Source organism: Marmota monax, unplaced genomic scaffold, assembly GCF_021218885.2.
Source record: "Marmota monax isolate L192 unplaced genomic scaffold, Marmota_monax_Labrador192_F-V1.1 WCK01_AAM20220418_F8-fsc00038, whole genome shotgun sequence".
NCBI lineage: Eukaryota > Metazoa > Chordata > Mammalia > Rodentia > Sciuridae > Marmota > Marmota monax.
The window spans coordinates 10,081,350-10,102,511 of NW_026692498.1; the positions used below are offsets into that span (position 1 = coordinate 10,081,350).

Genomic DNA, 21,162 nt, shown 5'->3' on the forward strand with positions numbered 1-21,162 from the left:
TTAACAAAAGACTCCTAAAGTGCAAGAAATAAAATCAAGAATTAATAAATAGGATGGATTCCAGCTAAAAAGTGTTGCAGCAAAGGAAACAATGTGAAGAGAGAACCAACAGAATGGGAGAAAATCTTTTTACTACATGCACATCAGAGTACAATGCCACAGTCTGGCTGGGCACAAAATCATGAGCTACTCACAGCCTTGTAGATTCAAACAGCAATTCTTTATTCCCAGCATTCTACAAACATGTTCTGGGGAAATCCATGTTCTGGGCCCAAATCACGTTCTGGGCAAAATCCCAAATACTCTGAATCCAACAGAACTCAACGGGGACTCAACGAGCAGGCGCGCCTGAGGCAGCAGGATACACCCTATTCCCAGCAGGGTACACCTTAAACCTGGAACCGCCCTAAACCCGGATTGTCCTAAACCGGGAACGCCCTAAACCGCTGATCTGCCCTAAACCCGGATCCGCCCTGGTCCTTGAGCAAGGTCACCTTACATGCAATGACACTGCAAATGACCTGGGTCATGCCATGCATCATTCTTGCTTAGCAATGGCCCTCAGCAGTACTGATCTCCAGGGTATATAAAGAACTCCAAAAACTTAACATCAGAAGAACTAATAACTCAATCAATAAATGGTCTAAGGAGATGAGCAGAAACTTCACAGAAGATATATAATCAACAAATATACAAAAAAATGTTCAACATCTCTAGCAATTAAGAGAAATGCAAATCAAGACAGATTTCATCTCCAGTCAGAATGGCAATCATCAAGGATTCAAGCAACAATAAGTGCTGGTGATGATGTGGGGGAAAAGAGACACTGATTCATCACTGGTGGGATTGTAAAATGGTACACATGGAGATTCCTTAGAAAACTTTGGAATCATTTGACCCATTGACCCAGCTGTCTCACTCCTGTCTATACCCAAAGGACTTAAAATCGGCATATTACAGTGGCACAGCCATTTCAATGTTTATGGCGGCTCCATTCATAATAGCTAAACTGTGGAACCAACCTACATGCCCTTCAATAGATGAATGGATAAAGAAACTGTGATGTATATATACACAATAGAATATTACTCAGCCTTTAAGAAGAATGAAATTATGGCATTTTCAGGTAAATGGATGGAGTTGAAGAATATGCTAAGTGAAGTAAGCCAATCCCCCAAAATCAAAGGCCAAATGTTTTCTTTGATAAGTGGATGCTGATCCATAATGGGGAGTGGAATGTAAGGGAATGGGGAGGGCAAGGGAAGAATGGAGCAACTTTGTATTGGACAGAGGGGAGGGAGTAGATAGGGTGGTGTGGGGGGAGATGGTGGAATGAGTTGGACATTATTACTCTTTGGGTATGCTTGCATGAATGGTGTGACTACATCATGTACAACCAGAAAAGTGAAAAGTTGGGTTCCATTTGTGTAAAAAAAAAAAAAGTGAAGGGCTAGGGATGCAGCTTAGTGGTAGAGCACCTCTGGGTTCAATCCCCAGTACTACTAAGTCTCGCATTGTTGGAGGAGCAGTAGACATGTAGCCCAGTGTATGGCACTTACCTGCCTAGCATGTGTAAAACTGTGAGTTCAATCCCTAGCACTGCAAAGCAGACTATTGTTAAGATCAAGAGCCCATAGTCTCAACTACTATGGAGGTTTAAGTGGTAGGTTTGCTTGAGCCCAGGAATTCACCCTGTGCAACATAGCCAGACCCTGTTTCAAAGACAAGGGCTTGGGGATTGGCTCAATACTAAAACACTTCGTTAGTATGTCTGAGGCTCTGGGTTCAATTTCCATGTGCCCTAAAATGGGGGTAGATAACATTGGGGTTTGGGAGAGAGAGAGAGAGAAATTCGATTTTTTTAAAAAAATGTGTTATTTTTTGCTGTACTGGGGATTAAACCCAGAGGTGCTCTACCACTGAGCTACATCCCAAGCTCTTCTCATATTTTTATTTTGAGACAGGGTTTTGCTAAATTCCCCAGGCTGTCCACCAACTTGCCACCATCCTGCTTCAGCCTCCTGAGGAGCTAGGATTACAGACCTGGGCTGCTACCATACCCAGCTGGGAAGTTGCCTTAACTCTATTGTAGTTAGCAGAAAAAGTTCTGATATTTTATTTCATAGTAGGGTGACTACAGATAATGTACTGAACAAATCTTTTTTAGAAGAAAAAGAAATCAAAATATTTTTGAGTATTTTCACCAAGAATAAATGATCACAGAAGAAAGGCTTATCCTGATTTCAATCATTACACAATGTATACATGTATTGAAACATCAGGTATCCCTTAAATTTATACAATTTTTATGTATCACTTAAGAAACTAAAGTCTCCCATTGTTTTAGTGACAAGAATAGCTTCTTTCTTTTTTTTGGGGGGGTGGAGGGGTGGGACTGAACTCAGAGACACTCAACCACTGAGCTTCATCCCCAGCTCTATCTCTATTTTGTATTTCATTTAGAGACAGGGACTCACTGAGGTGCTTACTGCCTCCTTTTTTGCTGGGGCTGGTTTTGATCTTGCAATCCTCCTGCCTCCGCCTCTCTAACCGTTGGGATTACAGGCTTGCGCCGCCCAGGCGGCTGCATCTTCCACACTGACCACATCTTATGATCATGATTGTTTCACAAGAACCTGCTTTGTCTCTGAAGAAAAATGACTGCTAAGGGTGGTTTATGCTTGTGAGGTGGTAAAGGATGTGTTCCTGGAATTTCCTGGCTCAGGAAACAATTCTTGAATTCCCTGAAATGGAGACTCATAATAGTCTGCTGAAAAACAGTAGGTTTGGGGGAAAAAAAAAAATTACAAAACCCAAAACCCAGTGGGTCAAAGGAAACAATATTCTGGAGATGAGTATTTAAGAAAACTGCCCCATGGCATTAACACCAATTTTATCAACTTTGGTTTCTTATCTATAAAATGAGACAATATCATCTAAGGATTACAGTGAGGATTATATAAGACACCCAGGGAACCGGGGAGGCCCTAGATTTCATTCATTGGTATAACAAGTATTGTGTAACTATTAACGGATGTTATCACTGAGCCGTGAATGAATCTGCACAGAAAATCTGGGCGCAGGGGCTGGATTCCTTATGCAATTCCATGTTCAAGTGCTGGGACTGGAAGTCGGTCCCACGTGCTCCCACCCGGCTTTCTGACGGCCGGCCACACGTGTTCCACATGGCGGATGTGACGTCACCGCCCCGTGATTCCCGGAACCTACCTGTGGGCCCGGAAATTAAGTCGGCGAGGAGCCACCGATGACCGGAAGTAGGCTCCGGGCGGCGCAGCCAGACCCAGCTCCCGGGAGCTGGTCTAGGAGCGCGAGGAGGGTGGGACGCAGGGCGGGGCCGCTTCGGGGGCGGGGCCTGCGGGCCGGCGGGCTGGGGCTGGGGCCCCTCCTTCCCGCCGTATCCCGCCAGCTCTGGCGCCCGCGGCGGCGCGGCCATGAAGCTGAAGCTGAAGAACGTGTTTCTCGCCTACTTCCTGGTGTCGATCGCCGGCCTCCTCTACGCGCTGGTGCAGCTCGGTGAGCGGGGCGGGGCAGGGGTGCGGCGGGCCGGCCCGAGAGCGCCGGCCGCCGCGCATCCCGCCCTTGGGAGGAACCCCGCGCAGACATCATTCATCCCACTCGGCCCTCTGGACAGCCCTCTGCGGCCGCGGTGCACTACCCTCTAGAACGCTCTGCGGCTTCCCGCCGCACCTCGGATGAAAGCCAGACTCCTTCCCAGAGCCTGCAAGGCCCCGCATGATTCTGCGGCCACCCTCCGGCCAAACCCCATTTCCCCTCTGCTTCCCTCTGCTTCAGCTAGACTGGCTCACTGTCAGTTTCTTGAGAACCCCGTGCTCCGCGCTTTCTTAAGCTCTTAACCTCCTCCCTCTCCCTGCGGCGCTTTTCTCCTTGCCCTTAGGCCGCTTCTTTCTCATTCTTTAGCTTGGATGTCACCTCGTCGGAGAGGCCTTACCTGACCACCTTTATTACTACTGACTCCCTTCTGTTCTCTATTTCCTCCATGGCCTTTATCACATTCTGTAGTGATTTATTAATCTGTTTCTTTGCTTAGTGTCTGCTTTCTCAAGTAAAGTGAAAGCTCCGTGAGGGCAGGGACTGTGTCTGTTTTATTCCCTGCTGTATCCCCAGCACCTAAGGCAGTGCCTCCTAGGAGGACTATTCAATAAATATTTATCCAATGATGGAATCAGTGAATTTAATGACAAGTCTTTGGTCGTCATTAAGGGAGCAGATTGAAACCTTCCTCTTATACAGGGATTTAGGGAGAGTGCCACTTCGTGATCCTCAGGTATTTGAGACAGTCTGGTTGGGAGTAGTGGGACATGCCTCTCATTCTAGCTGCTCTGGAGGCTGAAGCAGGAGGATCACAAGTTCCTGCCTGAGCGACTTAGTTTTATTCCCTGCTGTCTCCCCAGCACCTAAGGGGATACAGCAAATAAAAGGCTGGGGATGCAGCTCAGTGGTAGAGTGCTTACCTACCATGCTTGAGACCTAAGGATTAATCCCCTGCACCAAGAGAAGAAAAGAAAAAAAAAAAAAAAAGGAGAGAGAGAGACTGTCCTAGTTAAGGACCTCGACCTGTTTCTTATAATTCCAGAAGGTAAAAATTAAGAACAGTAAAATTAGGGTTAGTAGATAGAAAGGATAGCACAGATAACCGACTCAATATCAAAATAAAAATTGTAACAGGACTGAGAAATAGCTCTGGTAAAGCACTTGTCTAGAATGTACAAGGCCCTGGGTTCACCAGTGCCACACACAAAAAAATGTAACAGATGGACTTTTAAATGTGGAGGGACCAGACCTGTTGGCACACACCTGTAATTCCAGTGGCTGGGGAGACTAAGGCAGGAGGATCCCAAGTTCAAAGCCAGCCTCAGCAACTTAGTGAGACCCTAAGCAAGTTAACCAAACCCTGTCTCAAAATAAAAAAATAAAAATGGCTAGGGATATGGCTCAGTGATTAAGCACCCTGGGTTCAATCCCTGGTACCAAAAAAAAAAAAAAGAAGAAGAAGGTGGAGAGAGGCTGCTAATTGAGGCAGTGAGTTCCCCACCACCAGAGGAATAGAATAAGGCTAAAAGTCATAGACTGGGGATGTAGCTCCTTGGTAGAATGCTTGCCTAACTTGTGCTAAGGCTGTGGTTTGACCCCTAGCACCACAAAGGAACAAAAAAGAAGTTGTAAGGGGAGGTCCTGCATTGGCTAGAGGTTAAAGAGGAAGGTTTTTGGCCCTTTGGGTTGCTGAACAAACTTGTGTTTCTCTGCCCCCCACTCCCTTTCCTTATTGGTGCTTCCTGGGACCAGGCCAGCCATGTGACTGTCTCCCTCCCCTGCGGGCAGCAGCTGAGCAGCTTCGGCAGAAGGATCTGAGGATTTCCGAGCTGCAAGCTGATCTCCGTCGCCCACCCCCAGCCCCTGCCCAGCCCCCTGAACCTGAGGCCCTGCCTACTATCTATGTCATTACCCCCACCTACGCCAGGTATGGGCTTTGGTTTACCCAAGAGGGTTCCTTCAACCAAGAAATTGGGGTTGATGATGAATTTGGGGAGGTACTGGGCTAGAGGAATGTTACTTTAAAGTAGAGCATGCCAAATGCGTGGATAAAGGAACCATATCTTTACTCAAAAGATCTGTGGGAAAATGGTTGTTTTTCTATTAAAATAGATAAGAACACACTAGGACACAGATTATAAAATTCCTTCTAATTTATAAGACACAAATACAAAGTTTCAAATAAATTTTGAGCTTGCAAATGAATTAACTCTTCTTGGTGATCCGATGGTGGAGACTAAACTAAAGAAGAGTGACTAAACTAAAGAAGAGTGCTGGGAATGTAGCTCAGTGACAGAGCTCTTGGCTAGTATGATCTAAGGCCGTGGGTTTGATTTTCTGCATCACATAAAAATGTAGGAAGAGGCTGGACAGTAACACTAGTCTAGAGATGGTTCCACAAGCTGTTGTTTACAGTGTGTTGCTCTTTACCAGGCACTGTGCTGAATGCTTTACATTGCTTTGTTTTAAATCAAAAATGTAGTTTTTCTACTGATAAAACCAATTTTGGAATGTGGTTTTGTATCTGTAGCCAAGAGGGCCTGTTAAACATGCCTCCCTGGAATCAAATGGTTGACCCCTCTAGGCACAGGTGGCTCTAGAGGCCATCTTCACACACACCACCAACCTTGGGAAACGCAGACAGATCTGAATGATATAGAAGCTCAGAAGAGGCTGAACCTCACATTCCCAATGCCTTCTCTAAAATCGAATCAATCTTTCTTCCTTCCCTGAAGAGTAATGAGCCAAAGGGCTCCTCTAAAATTCCACTCCCTGGAAACCCAGCACAGAAGGAAAAGACCCTGGTCTACTGGTGTTTTAAAAAGTCATTATCTTGGGCTGGAAAAGAGCTCAGCTGATAGAGTGTTTGCCTTGCATGCATAAGGTGGTGGGTTCAATCCCCAACACCACCACAAGAAAAAAAATGTCATGATCTTAGCTGGTTATGGTAGCACAAGCTTAAAATGCCATGCAACTCCAGAGGCTGAGGCAGGATGATCACAAGTTAAAGCCCAACCTCAGCAACTTAGTGAGGTCCTAATCAACTGTCAGACCCTGTCTCAAAAAAACAAAAGCCAAAAAGGTCATTATCTTCTTTACATTTTAGAACAACAGTATTCCCATTTTACAACTGAATAAATTTGAGGCTCAGATAGAGCAATTTCCGTGGTGTCTCACTTAAGTTGCTAAGCTGATATTCCAACCCAGTCTGATGCCAAAGACTATACCCTTAATTTTTATAGTCCCCCAGCTAGAGTTCTGGAGGTGAGTGGGTGACCAATATGGACTGGAAGGACAGGGCAGGTGAATGTCCGCATGGAGCTGACAGTCAAGAAAGAGGGAGCTGGGAAAAGCCAGGGGAGAGGCCAGCAAGAGAAGCTTATCTGTTGCTGTCCTGGCTGAAGTGGGCCAACAGTACCTGCCCCTCTCCTCCCTGCATTTCCCCTGCAGGCTGGTGCAGAAGGCGGAACTGGTGAGGCTGTCCCAGACCCTGAGCCTGGTTCCCCGGCTGCACTGGTTGTTGGTGGAGGACTCCGATGGCCCTACCCCGCTGGTTTCGGGGCTGCTGTCTGCCTCTGGCCTCCTCTTCACACACCTGGCCGTCCTTACCCCCAAGGCCCAGCGGCTTCGGGAAGGCGAGCCAGGCTGGGTTCGCCCCCGTGGTGTAGAGCAGCGGAACAAGGCCCTGGAGTGGCTTCGGGGCAGAGGGGGCGCCGTGGGGGGGGAGAAGGACCCACCGCCACCAGGGACCCAGGGAGTCGTGTACTTTGCTGATGATGACAACACCTATAGCCGGGAGCTCTTTGAGGAGGTGAGCACTGGGATGGGGATGGGGAAGGAGGCAGGTGGCACCAACTTCATCTATTTCCTTGATTACCAGTGTTGCTGTAGGCTGCTGGGTGAGGAGCAGGAAGCAGTGGGGCGGAGTGAGCCAAGTGGTTCTTTCTGTTTCCCCTTGGCTACCTGTTCTCTGTTTCTTCTCTCCTGACCTCTGTTAGATGCGCTGGACTCGTGGTGTCTCAGTGTGGCCCGTGGGGCTGGTGGGCGGTCTGCGATTCGAGGGCCCTCGGGTACAGGACGGCCGGGTTGTGGGCTTCCACACAGCATGGGAGCCCAACAGGCCCTTCCCCGTGGATATGGCGGGATTTGCTGTTGCTCTGCCCTTGCTGTTGGCTAAGCCCAGTGCCCAGTTTGATGCTACTGCTCCCCGAGGACACCTGGAGAGCAGTCTTCTGAGCCATCTAGTGGATCCCAAGGACTTAGAGCCACGGGCTGCCAATTGCACTCGGGTAAGGGGATGGAGGTAGGCACAGAAACTTGGCTGTGGGATGGATAGGATGGGAAAAGTGGGGTGAAATCATGGGAATGGGTGTTTGAACAAGGAGAGAACTTAACAGCTCTCTAATCGACCTTGCTTACTCTAATGAAGGGGCAGCTGGGAGCCAGGGAGGGACAGTGGTCTTCTGCTATACATCTCCCACAACCCTGGTAACCTATGTGGCACAGAAAGGGTTAAGGGACAAAGCCCCATTTTAGAGGCATGAAAGTCAGCCCCATTCCCAGCCCTTCACATTTTGCAGACAACACTGTGAAGGTAGAGGAGTCAGAGAATCCATTCTACCCGGATGGCCCCAGAGGCCAAGCCACAGCTAGATCCAGCTCTAACTGAAACCCTCCCATACAGGTACTGGTGTGGCATACACGGACAGAGAAACCCAAGATGAAGCAGGAGGAGCAGCTACAGCGGCAGGGCCGGGGCTCAGACCCTGCCATTGAGGTGTGATGGCAGCCCCACCCTGACTTCCACCTTATTTTAGGCACAGACCTTGTGGGACTGGGCACATGGCCTGCCCAGGATGTGGTTTTCCAAATCCTGACCCCTGAGAGCCAGAGGCAGCCCCTCCAGCCCTAGGGCATGGCCCAGCTGCTCCTCCCCTCCTTCAGCCTGCCATGTGGCACTGCCCACAAGGCTGGGGACAAGCGGCCCTTGTGTTGAGCCAGGTCAGCCCTGTCTGGGGTGGAGCAAAAGGACAGATGGACTTGGGAGGGAGGGTGGCTAAGGAACTGGGTAACTTATTGGGGCTGGGTATGCACTCGGGGGCTGAAGGAGCTGGGCTGGACCCTCCCCACTTGAGCATGCGGACCCCCCTCCTACCTCCAGAATAAAGAATCTCAACCTGGTGGGGCCTCTTGTTTTTCTTTACTTGGCACAGCTCATCCTGTTCTTTCTCATCCTTAGAGAAGTGGGTACCTGTTCCTAAAGGCCAAGCCATGGTCAGGGTCAGAAATTTGGTGTACTGACTTCTCCTTCAGACAGAAATCAATTCTTTCAGGGCTCTTAGCCCCCTAATAAGAAAGATAAGTAGCTTCCATCCAAAAGCTTTATTAAATCTATATATCCAAAGCAGTCTCCAGTCTTCCTGTGTCACTTTCCTGTCATCCTGTTCTTTTCTGATGGCTGGTGATTCTTGCTTCAAGGGCTAGGCCCTAGGACACCTGGTTTGCTCCCTCACCCTACTCTAGCTTGCTGACTATACTTAACACCTCTTATTCCAGGACCCTACCTGAAGCCCTGGTAAGGAGTTGTGAATTTTCCACACTTGTCCATCTATCTGTCCCTCTTCCCCTTCCCCAACCCCTATCCCAACTCCTTGGGAGGTGCCTCTTCTGGTGGGGTTTTCTCAGGTGCTGCTCTGTGGGCAACCCCTCCCTGTAGCCATGCTGTTTTCAGCCCACCAGGAAACAGATAGCCCTGGGTCTCTTCTTCTGCATCGATGACCCCTCTAAGCCCCTCCAGCGCTGTCTGCAGGTACCGCAGGCCAAGGAGTACCAGAGCCTGTGGGAAAGCCAGGGAAAAGAGTGGGCCAATGCTTCCTAGGACAGTTGGAGACACAGTGGAGTCCCAGCTGGAAGGAGGCCCTGGACACTGTGCTAACTCACCTGCAGCAAGAAGGTGACAGCCAGCATGCTTCCCAGTGTGCTTGCCAAGCTCTGCAGGTGGCCCAGCAACACCTGGTGACACCCTTGGGCCCAGAGGTTTTGGTTGGGCTGTTGGGGATCGAAGAGAGGGTGGGCATAGGGGTCTGAGAGTTGGCTTTGCAGGCAAGGCCGGGGGGAGTGGGGGTTGCAGCAGGAAAAGGGAACCCCATCTGTCAGGTACAGGCCTTCCACATTACTCTGGATTCGGCTGCAAGAGGAGGGGGCAGGAGTGTTAGGATGTCTACAGACAGGCCTGTAGGAAAACTGAGGGCCGCAGGGGTTGAGAAGAGAAAAAAGATAGTAAAACATTTACCATCTGCTTTACTATGCGCCAGGCATGCATAATTCATTTATCTTCACAACAACTCTAAGATAGGTACCTGTCTATAAGACGGGTACTGTTAGATGAGTTTTACAGATGAGTAAATGGGTCCAGAGTACTTTGGCAACATACCCTGGGTGCACAACTGATAAATGGTAGAGCTATAATTCTTTCTCTCAACCACTGTGCTCTACTATGTGCCTGGGTAGTGAGAGGTGCGGTTTCAAGGTAGCAGGAGGGTATCTACCTAGGGAGGAGAAGGAAGAAAGAGAGAGAGAAGCATATCACTCACTCAACCACGTCCTGGTCACTGGGGTCCAGGTAACGGTTGCTAACCCACTGGACTCCAAACCAATCCTTGTAGCCATGGCGCCCGCAGCAGTGGTGCCTCAGCTGCAGTTCATCCATCAGCAGTTTGGCATGACAGTGCCCAGGTACCTCTGTGTCCTTGTAGCGAGTCAAGGCAGTCCCCAGACCCTCCTCCAGCCCCTCAACGAGACTCATAGGCAAACCCAGAGCTAGCCCCAGGGCAAAGACCAGGAGTCCCCCGCCTCCAACAGTGCCAGCCGCCAGCAACGGGCCCAGGACCCCTCGCCAGCGAGGGTATCGAGCTGCATCCAGACTTGCCCTGCTGGCTCCTGCACCCCCCAGTCCTGTGCCCAGAGCCACTGCACCCGCTACCAGGGCAACCTGGGGCAAGGCAGAGAATGGGCAGGAGGGAGCCAGGAAGGTTCCAAGGTACTGCAGCTGGACAAGGAGGTGGCTGCTACAGAGGAGGGTGAGGCCACCGGCCAGTGCCAACAACCAGGAGAGGAGCCAGAGCCCTTGAGCCAGTCGGATGCGGGACTGGAGGGGCAGCACCAGGGGCAACACCGGCGCCATCTCCCATCGCTGCCGGAGGGAGTACAGAGCCGTCGGAGATGGGGTTGGCGGGGGACGGAATGCTGAGTCAGCTCAGCCCGGCTTGAGCTGGGCTAATGCCACTCTGACCCCAATACCCTGCGCATCCTCCCACCCCAGCTTTAATAACCTTCCACCAGCCCCAATTCGGGATGCCTCGGCCTTGCCCCCTCAGGAAAAACTCCGCCCCCGGGCAAAGGGCCCACTTCATGACCCCGCCCCTGCCCCTTCACGGAAATGGGGGGGTTTGGTCCGCTCGGTCCAACCGGGTTACGGGCTAGGGGCGGAGAGCTCAGGCCGGCTCCCTCCGGGATCCCTGAAAGCCCAGGGGCGGGGATCCCGGAAGGGCCTGGAGACCGCAGATGGACGGGGAGTGAGGGGTCAGCCGACTGGCCCCGCCCCCGTACTGAGCGACGAGGCCCGGACAAGGAGGGGTTACCAGGCAGCCCGGCCCCCCCTCGGGCCCGCCCCCCCTCCCGCGCTTCCTGGCGGCTCCGCGTCCGGCGCCTGTTTGTGCAGCGGAGCTGGGGCCCGGGACGGCCCCGCCACCCCACCCCCGGGAGCCGAGAGCGGCCCCGGGAGAGTCGGAGGCCCCGGCGGGCCCCAGCGACTGTGGCCCCGGCCCCACAGCGCCCCCTCCAGGCCCTTTCCCTCCGCCCGACAGCGCCCCCGGGGGGTGGCACGGCACGCCGTCGCGCGCGCCCCGGGGTGCTTCCCCTTCCCCTCTCCCCGGCCATGGCCCCCGCGGCTTAGACGCCTCCGCCGCTGCCGCTCGCAGCAAACCGGGGGCCGGATGGACAGGGCCTCGGGGCCCGGTGAGTACGGGGCGGGGCGGGCGGCGTGCCCCTTCCCGGAGCGCCGGCCCGTCGGGCGCTGCAAGTGCAGGACGGCTGTCTGGTGGCATGCCCGCGTGCTCCTCCGCTTCAGGGGCTCTGAACATCCTCCACAGTTCCCCAGGTTGCCCACCTAGTTCCTTGGGTTCTCCTGCTGTCATTTTGGATTTCCCTAACGTCATTCTACCTCCCCTGTTACTCTGGGTCCCCGAAGTTTCGCTGTTCCCTGTTACTCCGGGCCTCTTCCCATGGTATTCCGGGTCTTTTTACTTCGGACGCCCACTGTTACACTGGGATGCTCACTATGACTATAGTCACCACTAGTCCCTTGTCCCGTCACCCTCGATCTCTTTTCTTGTACTGTGGGTCCTAAGTATGACTACTGTCCTGCCCCCTCTTCTCTACCGATGTCTCCAGCTCGGGTGATATTGCTTTTAATGGAGACCTGAGCTTTCTGTGGGGGTGCAAGGACTGCGGTCTGTCGGTACCGCGGATCCGTGGTTCCCACGGTCTTCGGCAGTACTCCATATTTCACCCCTGGTACTCCATGGTACTCCCTCTTTGCGGAGGCTGAGAAGGCAGCAGGAAGGGCGCTTTGCCAGACTCCCTGCCTGTCCTGCCAGAAGGAGGCCCTTGGTCCTCTACAGCCTTCTCCTCCCCTCTGGACCTTCTCCTTGTCTCTGGACGAGCCTCCAAGCCTGGGGCTGCTTGAAAGGGGCAGTACTACTGGGCAAATGTAAGGATGTTGGGGGATAGAATCCCCTCAACCTCTTCTCCAGGTGGCAGCACATTCTGAGTGCTTCTTGCCCCTTTCCCAGGTGAGGGCCCTGCTCAGGACACCTTGCAGTCCCTGAACCAGAGGCTTCGGGTTCAGGAGGAGGAGATGGAGCTGGTAAAGGCAGCACTTGCAGAAGCCCTTCGCCTCCTGCGGCTGCAGGGCTCCCCCACCTCTCTGCAGGGCTATGGCACACTAGCTCCTATGAGGGACAGGTATGCATGTTGGCACATTCCCTTCCTCCTCTTTCCTGGGCCTCCTGGGCGTCAGGTTGATTCGCTGTCTTCCCAGCAGCCCTGCAGCGCCCCCAGGACTACCACCCACATGCAGCCTGTCCTTGGTGAGCCGAGGCACCCAGACGGAGACAGAGGTGGAGATGGAGCCATCCCCTGAGCCCCCTTGTCTAAGCAATGGGCCCCCAGCCTCTCAGGGGGGCAGCGAGGAGCCTAGTGGGACCCAGTCTGAAGGAGGCGGCAGTAGCAGCAGTGGGGCTGGCTCCCCTGGCCCCCCTGGGATTCTCAGGCCTGTGCAGCCCCCACAGCGTGCTGAAACGTAGGTGTCTTGTGGCAAAAGTTGGGAAGGGGTGTGAGAATTTGGGGGCGTGACTGGAGGTCATGACCTTCACCTGCTTACTTTGCTCCCATCAGGACACGGAGAAATTCTTCCTCCTCTTCATCCCCCTCAGAGCGGCCCCGACAGAAACTCTCCAGGAAGGCAGCATCCTCCGCCAACCTGTTATTGCGGTCAGGGAGCACAGAGAGGTGGGCAAGGCTCCCTGTCAACACAGGCACCCCAGGCTCTGGTTCTTTCTTGATTTCCACATCCCTCACCTAACTTCCCTATGTGGGATTGGGGATCTCATTGCCCAACAGGAAGAAAGGCACTCCTGTGGGCACCTGCTGTGTATCATCAGGTCCTGTGTTAAACCCTCCATCTCATTCAGTCCCTACAATATATTGGGAGGTAGGTGGTCTCATGCTATCCATTGCACAGGTGAGGGAGCAGGCTCAGAGAGGGTAAGTCATTTACCTGAGATCACATAGCTAGAGTCCAGATTTGAACCCAACTCTTCTTGATTCCATTCCCCTTCCCATTTTACCATATCACAATATACCTTCCAAGATTCCTGGAGTTTTTTTCTAAAAGCTGTCATGATTTTCATGGATGACTGTCCTCAGAGCTTTGGTTTGGCATTTCCTCAGAATGTATCAAGTACAGATCAACTTTCTTCTAGAGAAAAGGGGTAGCTTAGTGACTGCACATAGCTATTTCAGTGTGTACCTGGATGTTCGTGTTAGCCGTGTCTCTCCTTGGTCTCCACTTTATTCTCTGAAGAGATATCATCCAAATACAGGATCTCTGGAATTCACCCATCACTTTTCTCTTCAAAGATAAGAACTTTCTTCCTTATTTCCCAGATACTTGAAAGGCAGGGCTGGTATATATTCTGGATTCACTTTAGCTCTGTTTTACAGATGGGGAAATAAAAAGGTCAATAATTATGGTCTGGGGATAGAGCACTTGCCTAACATGTGGTGAGGCTCTAAGCTCCATCCCTAGCACTACATGAAATAAAATTAAAAAAAAAAAAAATGCTGGGCACCATGGCACACACCTGCAATCCCAGAGGCTCAGAGGCTGAGGCAGGAGGATCATGAGTTCAAAGCTAGTCTCAGCAACTTAGTGAGGCCCTAAGCAACTTAGCAAAACCCTGTCTCAAAATAAAATATGAAAAGGGCTGGGGATGTGGTTCAGTGGTTACGCACTCCTGGATTCAATCCACAGTACCAAAAAAAAAAAAAAAATGTTGATAGCCAGAGGTTTGGAGGACTGAAGGAAAGGTCACTGGCCCATACATCTTCCTACAAGCTTTGTGGCCTTGTCTTCTCATCTCATGTGGAAGAAGTAAAAAGTCCCAATCTACTCTAGGCCTGATACCATGAAAATCCCAAACAGGGGTGACTGATCTCTAGAGGAACTGGTTTCTTGTGTCCTGACCCTAGTCCCTATTTTTTTCACTCTTCCAAACAGCCGCGGGGGCAAAGACCCTCTATCCAGCCCTGGAGGTCCCGGATCAAGGAGGAGCAATTACAATTTGGGTATGTACAGAGGAATGGAGGGAAGAAGTTAGGTTACCATGTTAGGGTTTGGGCTGTAGCCCCAGGAGCTGTTTTGGGGGGATCTGTGAGATGTGGTGGGTGGAGTTCTGCTCTGGCTTTCTGGGAGGGGGCTGTAAGGTGATGGTTAACATCCCCCTTTTCTCTATAGAAGGCATCTCAGTGAAAATGTTCCTTCGTGGTCGCCCCATTACCATGTACATCCCGTCTGGCATCCGCAGCCTTGAGGAGCTGCCCAGTGGCCCACCCCCGGAGACCCTCAGCCTGGACTGGGTGTATCCTATCCCCTCCAGTCCCATGGGAACCTCCCTTTCCCATCTTGGGACCCTGTGCCATTCCTTACAGTTTCTTCCTGGATCTGTGGGGGGGCAGGGAGCTCCCTGGAAATTTCCCTGCCAGCCTTCTGCCTGTTGTGCTGCTAGCCAGAAGCTCTAGCTTCCTCCCTCTTCCTCCTCCTGCTCTTGATCCGACCCTTTCCTTGACCTTGGTCCCCACTCCAGTTATGGGTACAGGGGTCGTGACTCCCGCTCTAATCTGTTTGTGCTGCGCTCTGGGGAGGTGGTCTACTTCATTGCCTGTGTGGTGGTGCTGTATCGGCCTGGGGGAGGCCCAGGGGGTCCTGGAGGTGGTGGCCAAAGACATTACCGGGGACACACAGACTGCGTTCGCTGGTGAGGGGCCTGAGGCGTGGGGATGGTGGGCTTGGTAGGAAAAGGGCTCTGGCTGGGTGTGGAGGAGCAGGAGAGACAGTTGCAAGCAAGGAGTTGTCTTGATTGCTCTTGAGAGAGACTCCCTTCCCTAGAGTGTTTCCTCTCCCACTTAGCCTTGCTGTTCACCCTGATGGTGTTCGTGTAGCCTCGGGACAGACAGCTGGAGTAGACAAGGATGGGAAGGTAAGTAGTGGAACACTGTGCAGACAGGATGAAATCCCAGCCCAGTTTTTCTGCACAGCCCTAACTCCTTCCCCTCCACTAGCCCCTGCAGCCTGTGGTTCACATCTGGGACTCAGAGACCCTGCTGAAGCTGCAGGAGATTGGACTGGGGGCCTTCGAGCGTGGAGTTGGGGCTCTGGCCTTTTCAGCAGCGGTGAGCTGACTCCAAAGAAGCCTCCAGACCCCTATTTCTTGCCCAGGGACTCCACTCTTCTACTTCACCAGGAACCCTCAGAAGTTCTGGTCTTCCTGAGCCCTGCTCAGCCAGTTCTCCTGAGAAAGGAACATATGTCAACTTCTGTCCTCCTCATCTGTAATAGCACCCCCTGCCTAATGACCATGAACCCCCAGATCTCCAGTGCTCTCATAGTTCCTCTTATGTGTCCCCTCATCCTCAGGATCAGGGTGCTTTTCTTTGTGTGGTGGATGATTCCAATGAGCACATGCTGTCAGTGTGGGACTGTAGCCGGGGAATGAAGCTGGCTGAGATCAAGGTGAGGAGTCCAGGTGGCCTCGAGGGTCTTAAGGTTGAGGGTGTGGCAGGTTGGTACTGGTAGAGTACAGAGAGCTCCAGATTTATTTGTGCATTTACTTCCTTTCTTGCTGGGTCACTTGGGGACAAACCTCCTAGCCTCTCCGAGCCTTGGTTTGTCCATCTGTGAAATGGGGACTATGGGAGTTCTGTCCTCAGGAGGCATAGTGTGATTAATCAGGAGTCATAGGGATTCAAACTCTTAAGGAACCAGGGACTTTTTTTTTTTTTTCCTTTGTGGCACTGGGAATGGCCTTCTTGGGAGGCCTTTAGCATGCTAGGCAAGTGCTGTAGTTCTGGGCTATATACTCAGCCCAGGTCATGAAGGAAGGGCTGTGCTCAGGCTTCTGGGCTTCTGCAGGCCAGTTGTATTCTGTCAGGATGCAGATTGAAGACTCAAGGAGATGGAAGGTACACAGGGGTTGGGGTGGCTGAATCTAGTGTCTTCCCTTCAGAGTACAAATGACTCAGTCCTGGCCGTTGGCTTCAGCCCTCGTGACAGCAGCTGCATTGTTACCAGTGGGAAATCTCATGTCCACTTCTGGAACTGGAGTGGTGGAGCAGGGGTTCCTGGGAATGGGACCCTCGCCCGGAAACAGGGTGTCTTTGGGGTGAGATGTGGATGAGTGAGAGGTGGTAAGGTGGGGAACAGTGGAGCTGGAAGGATTGGTCTGGGTATTGTAGACCTTAAGGCTCCCCAACCCCCAACTGTCCTGTGGCTTCTTGTCTTTGCCCGTCCCTTTGACCCCTCCTCTCTGTCCTTACCCCAGAAATACAAGAAACCCAAGTTTATCCCTTGCTTTGTGTTCCTTCCTGATGGAGACATTCTCACTGGGGACTCAGAGGGGAACATTCTCACCTGGGGCCGGAGCCTCTCTGATGCCAGGACCCCAGGCAGGGGTGGGGCCAAAGGTATGTGATTGGGGCTGGCATCTGGAACATTTTTACCCCAGAGGGTCTGTAGGATCAGAGGAGAGGGTTCCCCATCTTTTTACCTTGAGAGCTGGAAGTTCTCTGGGGCCAGCATGGCAAAGAAGAGAGGGCTGGGGCTTTGGGTCGGCTGGATCTTAGTTTGGTCACTAGTTTTCTGACCTCAGAAAGTCACCTCACTTCTCTAAGTTTGGTTGTCCTGTCTGTAAAATGGGAAGAATAATAGGCACATTGGCAGTCCTGAGGATCAGAGACAGTATTCAGAAGACACTCGGTAGCTGGGAGTCTTAGTCTATTGTGACAGCCTAGGTTACCCTTTTTATTACTCATCTGTACCCCAAGATCATGACCTCTGGGGCTTTGCCAACAGAGACCTACGGAATTGTGGCCCAGGCCCATGCTCACGAAGGTTCCATCTTCGCCCTGTGTCTCCGTCGGGATGGGACAGTATTGAGTGGTGGTGGGCGGGACCGACGGTTGGTACAGTGGGGGCCTGGGTTGGTGGCCCTCCAGGAAGCTGAGGTGAGGCTTGGACTGGGATCAAGGGTGGAAGGAGGAAGAGGAATGGTTAGTAGGCTTTTGACATTCTGTTACCACTCTGCAGATTCCAGAACACTTTGGGGCTGTGCGGGCCATTGCTGAAGGGCTTGGTTCTGAGCTGCTAGTGGGAACCACGAAGAATGCATTGCTGAGGGGAGATCTGGCTCAGGGTTTCTCCCCTGTGATCCAGGTTGGGGGGCTGAGAGCAGGAGGAGGAGGGAGGGAAGAGGTATTGGGGGAGGGACCGTGGTGATAGGTCATATGTGTTGCAGGGCCACACAGATGAGCTCTGGGGTCTCTGTACACATCCTTCCCAGAACCGCTTCCTCACCTGCGGCCATGACCGGCAGCTCTGCCTATGGGATGGGGAGGCCCATGCACTTGCCTGGAGCATCGACCTCAAGGTACAGCCAGATATCTCTGATCTCTGTGTCACACACACCATGACTCCTGTGGCCGTTCCTTCCCCAACATTGCTTCTCCTTCTGTGCTCCAGAGGCAGCCAGTTTGTACTGGTATGGCTACTCAGATATTCTGTACTGACTGGTAAAAGCTGATGCCCCTAGTGCCCCTGAGCATTGCCCCCTCAGGCCTCTTCTTGATCCAGCAACTGTGTGGTCAATTTACAGCACAGCTGGCGGCCTTTCTTCTGGTGGCTAGGGGTTTTGAGTACCACCCTTTTTTTTGGCTCCAGTGACCTTGCCTCCATCATAGGTCTTCTGTCCCTCTCTTCCTCCATCTTCTCCTTGGAGAAGGAGGTTTTGAAGTTACCAAGATGGCAAGAAAGTTCCCTCACTAGAAAGGCACCTTGAATTCACCTTCTCCCCTCCCAGGAGACAGGTCTCTGCGCTGACTTCCACCCGAGTGGGGCAGTCGTGGCAGTAGGACTGAACACGGGGAGGTGAGAGGGCCCAGGACTCCTGGGAGGGAAAGCAGGGAGGTTTGGGAAGGATTTCTGGTAAAGGGGATAAGAGTGGCTGAGGCAGCTCAGGAGCCCAAATGTGCCTTTCCATTCCTTGGTGCTTCTCCCCGAAAACTGCTTCTCTTCCCCTGTTCTGGGATAATTGTCTTCACCCTTTCCCCAGCCACTCCCTCATCCAGGCCCAGGGAGTGGAGGAAGTGGCAGCCCAGGATGGAGAAGCAGTGCAATAGGAGAGGCCCAGGGGAGACAAACACAGGGAAGTGACAGGCTTACCAATTCCACAAAGTCCTTGTGGTAGGCCCTTCCCTTTTCCTAAGACTATAGTGGTGACCTCTTTCCTACATCACAGCCTTTTTGAGGTTGTTGATTTGCCACCCCCTACCCTACTCAGGGCCTCTCTGAGGATCCTCACATCCTGCCTTTTCACTTCCCTATCTTCCTCCCTCTCCCTTCCTTCCAGGTGGTTGGTGTTGGACACAGAGACCAGAGAGATCGTGTCTGATGTCACTGATGGCAATGAACAGCTCTCAGTTGTCCGGTACAGCCCAGGTGGGAGACACCCCCACCCTGGACTCAGGTCCTTCCCTGGCCCTTCTCTTTCTCTGAGTGCCTCTCTTTGCAGATGGGTTGTACCTAGCCATCGGTTCCCATGACAACATGATCTACATCTATAGTGTTTCCAGTGATGGTGCCAAGTCCAGCCGCTTTGGCCGCTGTGTGGTAAGGCAGCTGGGTGAAGGTTGGAGCATGCTAACAATGGGTATACTCACAGGGGTCTGATACATTAAAGGGGTGTCTGGGGATGGGAAATGATGGTTACATTTGTTTTGTTTAAACTCCTGATCCACCTATGGTGCACACCTGTAATCCTAGCTACTCAGGACGCTGAGGCAGGAGGATCGCAAGTTCAAAGCTAGCCTCAGCAACTGAGCAAGGCCCTAAGCAACTTAGGGAGATCCTGTCTTTGAATATATAAAAATGACTGGGGATGTGGCTCAGTGGTTGAGTGCCCCTGGGTTCAATCCCCAATATTAAAAACAAAACCAACCAACCAAACTTGATCCTGTTCTTAGGGTCACTCCAGCTTCATTACTCACCTGGACTGGTCCAAGGATGGGAACTTCATCATGTCCAATTCTGGGGACTATGAAATTCTTTACTGTGAGTGGCAGTGGGGGAGGACATAGGAAGAGGATAATCGGAGTAGGTTTTATTTGTGTGGGGGGTTCCTGGTTGTGATGGGATGAAGGAAAATACTTGGGGCACTCCAAGCAGAGGGGCTGTCATATGCAGAAGTGGAGATGGGGTTAAAGTAGAGTTGGAATTACCCACATAGGAGGAATTCTGTGATTTGAAAAAAACAAAAAACCACATGCAGTTTCACACCATGTGTCTTCTTCCCACAAGGACTTGAGGGAGTTGAAAAACGCACTAAGAAAAGATTGTTTTGGAAAAGTTTCTCAGGGTAGGTGTGGAGGGGCTGACTTATCTAGGGAGAACTCATGAGAAGCTGTTAGAACTTCAGCAAGAACTTAGGGAGCACAAGGGTGGGTTTCACCCTGGGTTCTGCAGGTGTGGGGGTAAGAGGACCTACGCTGTGACCAATTCACATGTCACCTGGCCATAAGCCAGTCTTTCTAGCCAGGCCTTTCCTGGCACTTCCTGACTGAGGGCAGGATGAGAACTGAGTTAGTTTGACTCCCTCTTCCCCTCTCCCCAGGGGACGTGGCTGGAGGCTGTAAGCTGCTGAGGAATCGCTATGAGAGCCGAGACCGGGAATGGGCTACCTACACCTGTGTACTGGGCTTTCATGTCTATGGTAAGCAGGGACGCGGGGACCCAGAACCCTGCAGGAGCAGTGGGCAGACAAGCTGGAGCCGGCTCTAGGCTCAGAATGCTGGGTGTGTGTGTTGGGTGGGTGGCAAGAAACCCGCAGATCAACCCGGGAGGTCCCTCCAGCCCTGGGGACCAGGAAGGATTGCCTGGAACGCAGCCGGTGGGTGGCAGTGGCAGCTTGAGCTCCGAAAATGGAGCAGTTTGGAGTCGTGGGTGGTGGTAGGGAAGATGCCAGGCTGAGGCCCGCCGTTGTGCTAGGCGTGTGGCCGGACGGCTCTGATGGGACAGACATAAACTCCCTGTGCCGCTCCCACAACGAGCGCGTGGTGGCGGTGGCCGACGACTTCTGTAAAGTGCACCTCTTCCAGTACCCATGTGCACGCGCCAAGGTGAGGCTGCTGGGGACCGCCAAGGACGGGTGGTCTGGCTCCCCGGGCTCCACCACCACTGCAACCCAACCTTTCTTCTGGCCTAGGCGCCGAGCCGCATGTATGGGGGCCACGGGAGCCACGTGACCAGTGTCCGGTTCACGCATGACGACTCGTACCTCGTCTCGCTAGGCGGCAAGGACGCCAGCATCTTCCAGTGGAGAGTGCTGGGCGCTGGGGGTGCCGGGCAGCCGCCCGCCACGCCCTCTCGAACCCCCTCCCTCTCTCCCGCCTCCTCCCTCGACGTCTGATCATTCGTTGCCTTACAGGACCGACTGGCCCTGCGGCACGGCCCCGCCCTGCCGGAATAATCCCCCAGGACCGCAGGTCGACCCTTTCCTGGGCCGACCTTTTCCTCGACTTCGAGACATTCCCGATCGCGCATTTCCCTGGAGGGGGCAAAAGGCACCCTTGCACACACTGTATAGACCCGCTGGCTGAGCCGGGCAGCCCCAGCCTAGGCCCTGACTCCCGCTGCCTGCTGAGGGGCAATAAACAAAACAAAGTCGCTTCCCGGTGCTTTCGTGGGGCGCGGCTGGGCGC

The 21,162-nt window shown here is 52.7% G+C and overlaps 3 protein-coding genes across 6 annotated transcripts; 2 read left to right on the forward strand and 1 right to left on the reverse strand.

The window, feature by feature from the left end:
* The first annotated feature begins 3,353 nt into the window (after positions 1-3,353).
* Positions 3,354-8,754, forward strand: B3gat3 (beta-1,3-glucuronyltransferase 3). The gene is made up of 5 exons (XM_046445536.2): positions 3,354-3,534; positions 5,326-5,500; positions 7,024-7,384; positions 7,572-7,862; positions 8,258-8,754. Exons 1-5 carry the CDS (start codon positions 3,453-3,455, stop codon positions 8,354-8,356), a joined length of 1,008 nt encoding a protein of 335 aa, XP_046301492.1. The 5' UTR covers positions 3,354-3,452; the 3' UTR covers positions 8,357-8,754.
* A 186-nt stretch (positions 8,755-8,940) lies between these two features.
* On the reverse strand, positions 8,941-11,246 carry Rom1 (retinal outer segment membrane protein 1). Its single transcript, XM_046445535.2, has 3 exons — positions 10,167-11,246; positions 9,514-9,760; positions 8,941-9,409 (listed from the first exon to the last, which is right to left on the reverse strand). Exons 1-3 carry the CDS (start codon positions 10,754-10,756, stop codon positions 9,212-9,214), a joined length of 1,035 nt encoding a protein of 344 aa, XP_046301491.1. The 5' UTR covers positions 10,757-11,246; the 3' UTR covers positions 8,941-9,211.
* Positions 11,247-11,263: 17 nt separating this feature from the next.
* On the forward strand, positions 11,264-21,129 carry Eml3 (EMAP like 3). 4 transcript variants are annotated; one of them, XM_046445529.2, is made up of 22 exons: positions 11,264-11,589; positions 12,426-12,597; positions 12,674-12,934; positions 13,030-13,143; positions 14,414-14,481; positions 14,651-14,774; positions 15,000-15,170; positions 15,323-15,392; positions 15,475-15,585; positions 15,830-15,925; positions 16,419-16,574; positions 16,734-16,875; positions 17,264-17,415; positions 17,498-17,623; positions 17,706-17,837; positions 18,267-18,334; positions 18,816-18,904; positions 18,978-19,075; positions 19,429-19,516; positions 20,076-20,174; positions 20,450-20,580; positions 20,667-21,129. In XM_046445529.2, the coding sequence occupies exons 1-22, from the start codon at positions 11,568-11,570 to the stop codon at positions 20,868-20,870; spliced, it is 2,694 nt and encodes an 897-aa protein (XP_046301485.1). In that variant the 5' UTR covers positions 11,264-11,567; the 3' UTR covers positions 20,871-21,129. The 4 variants fall into 4 exon arrangements, with proteins under 4 accessions (XP_046301485.1, XP_046301487.1, XP_046301486.1 ...); XM_046445531.2 differs by having other exon boundaries at positions 14,654-14,774; XM_046445530.2 differs by having other exon boundaries at positions 11,265-11,589; positions 12,677-12,934.
* Positions 21,130-21,162: the final 33 nt, after the last annotated feature.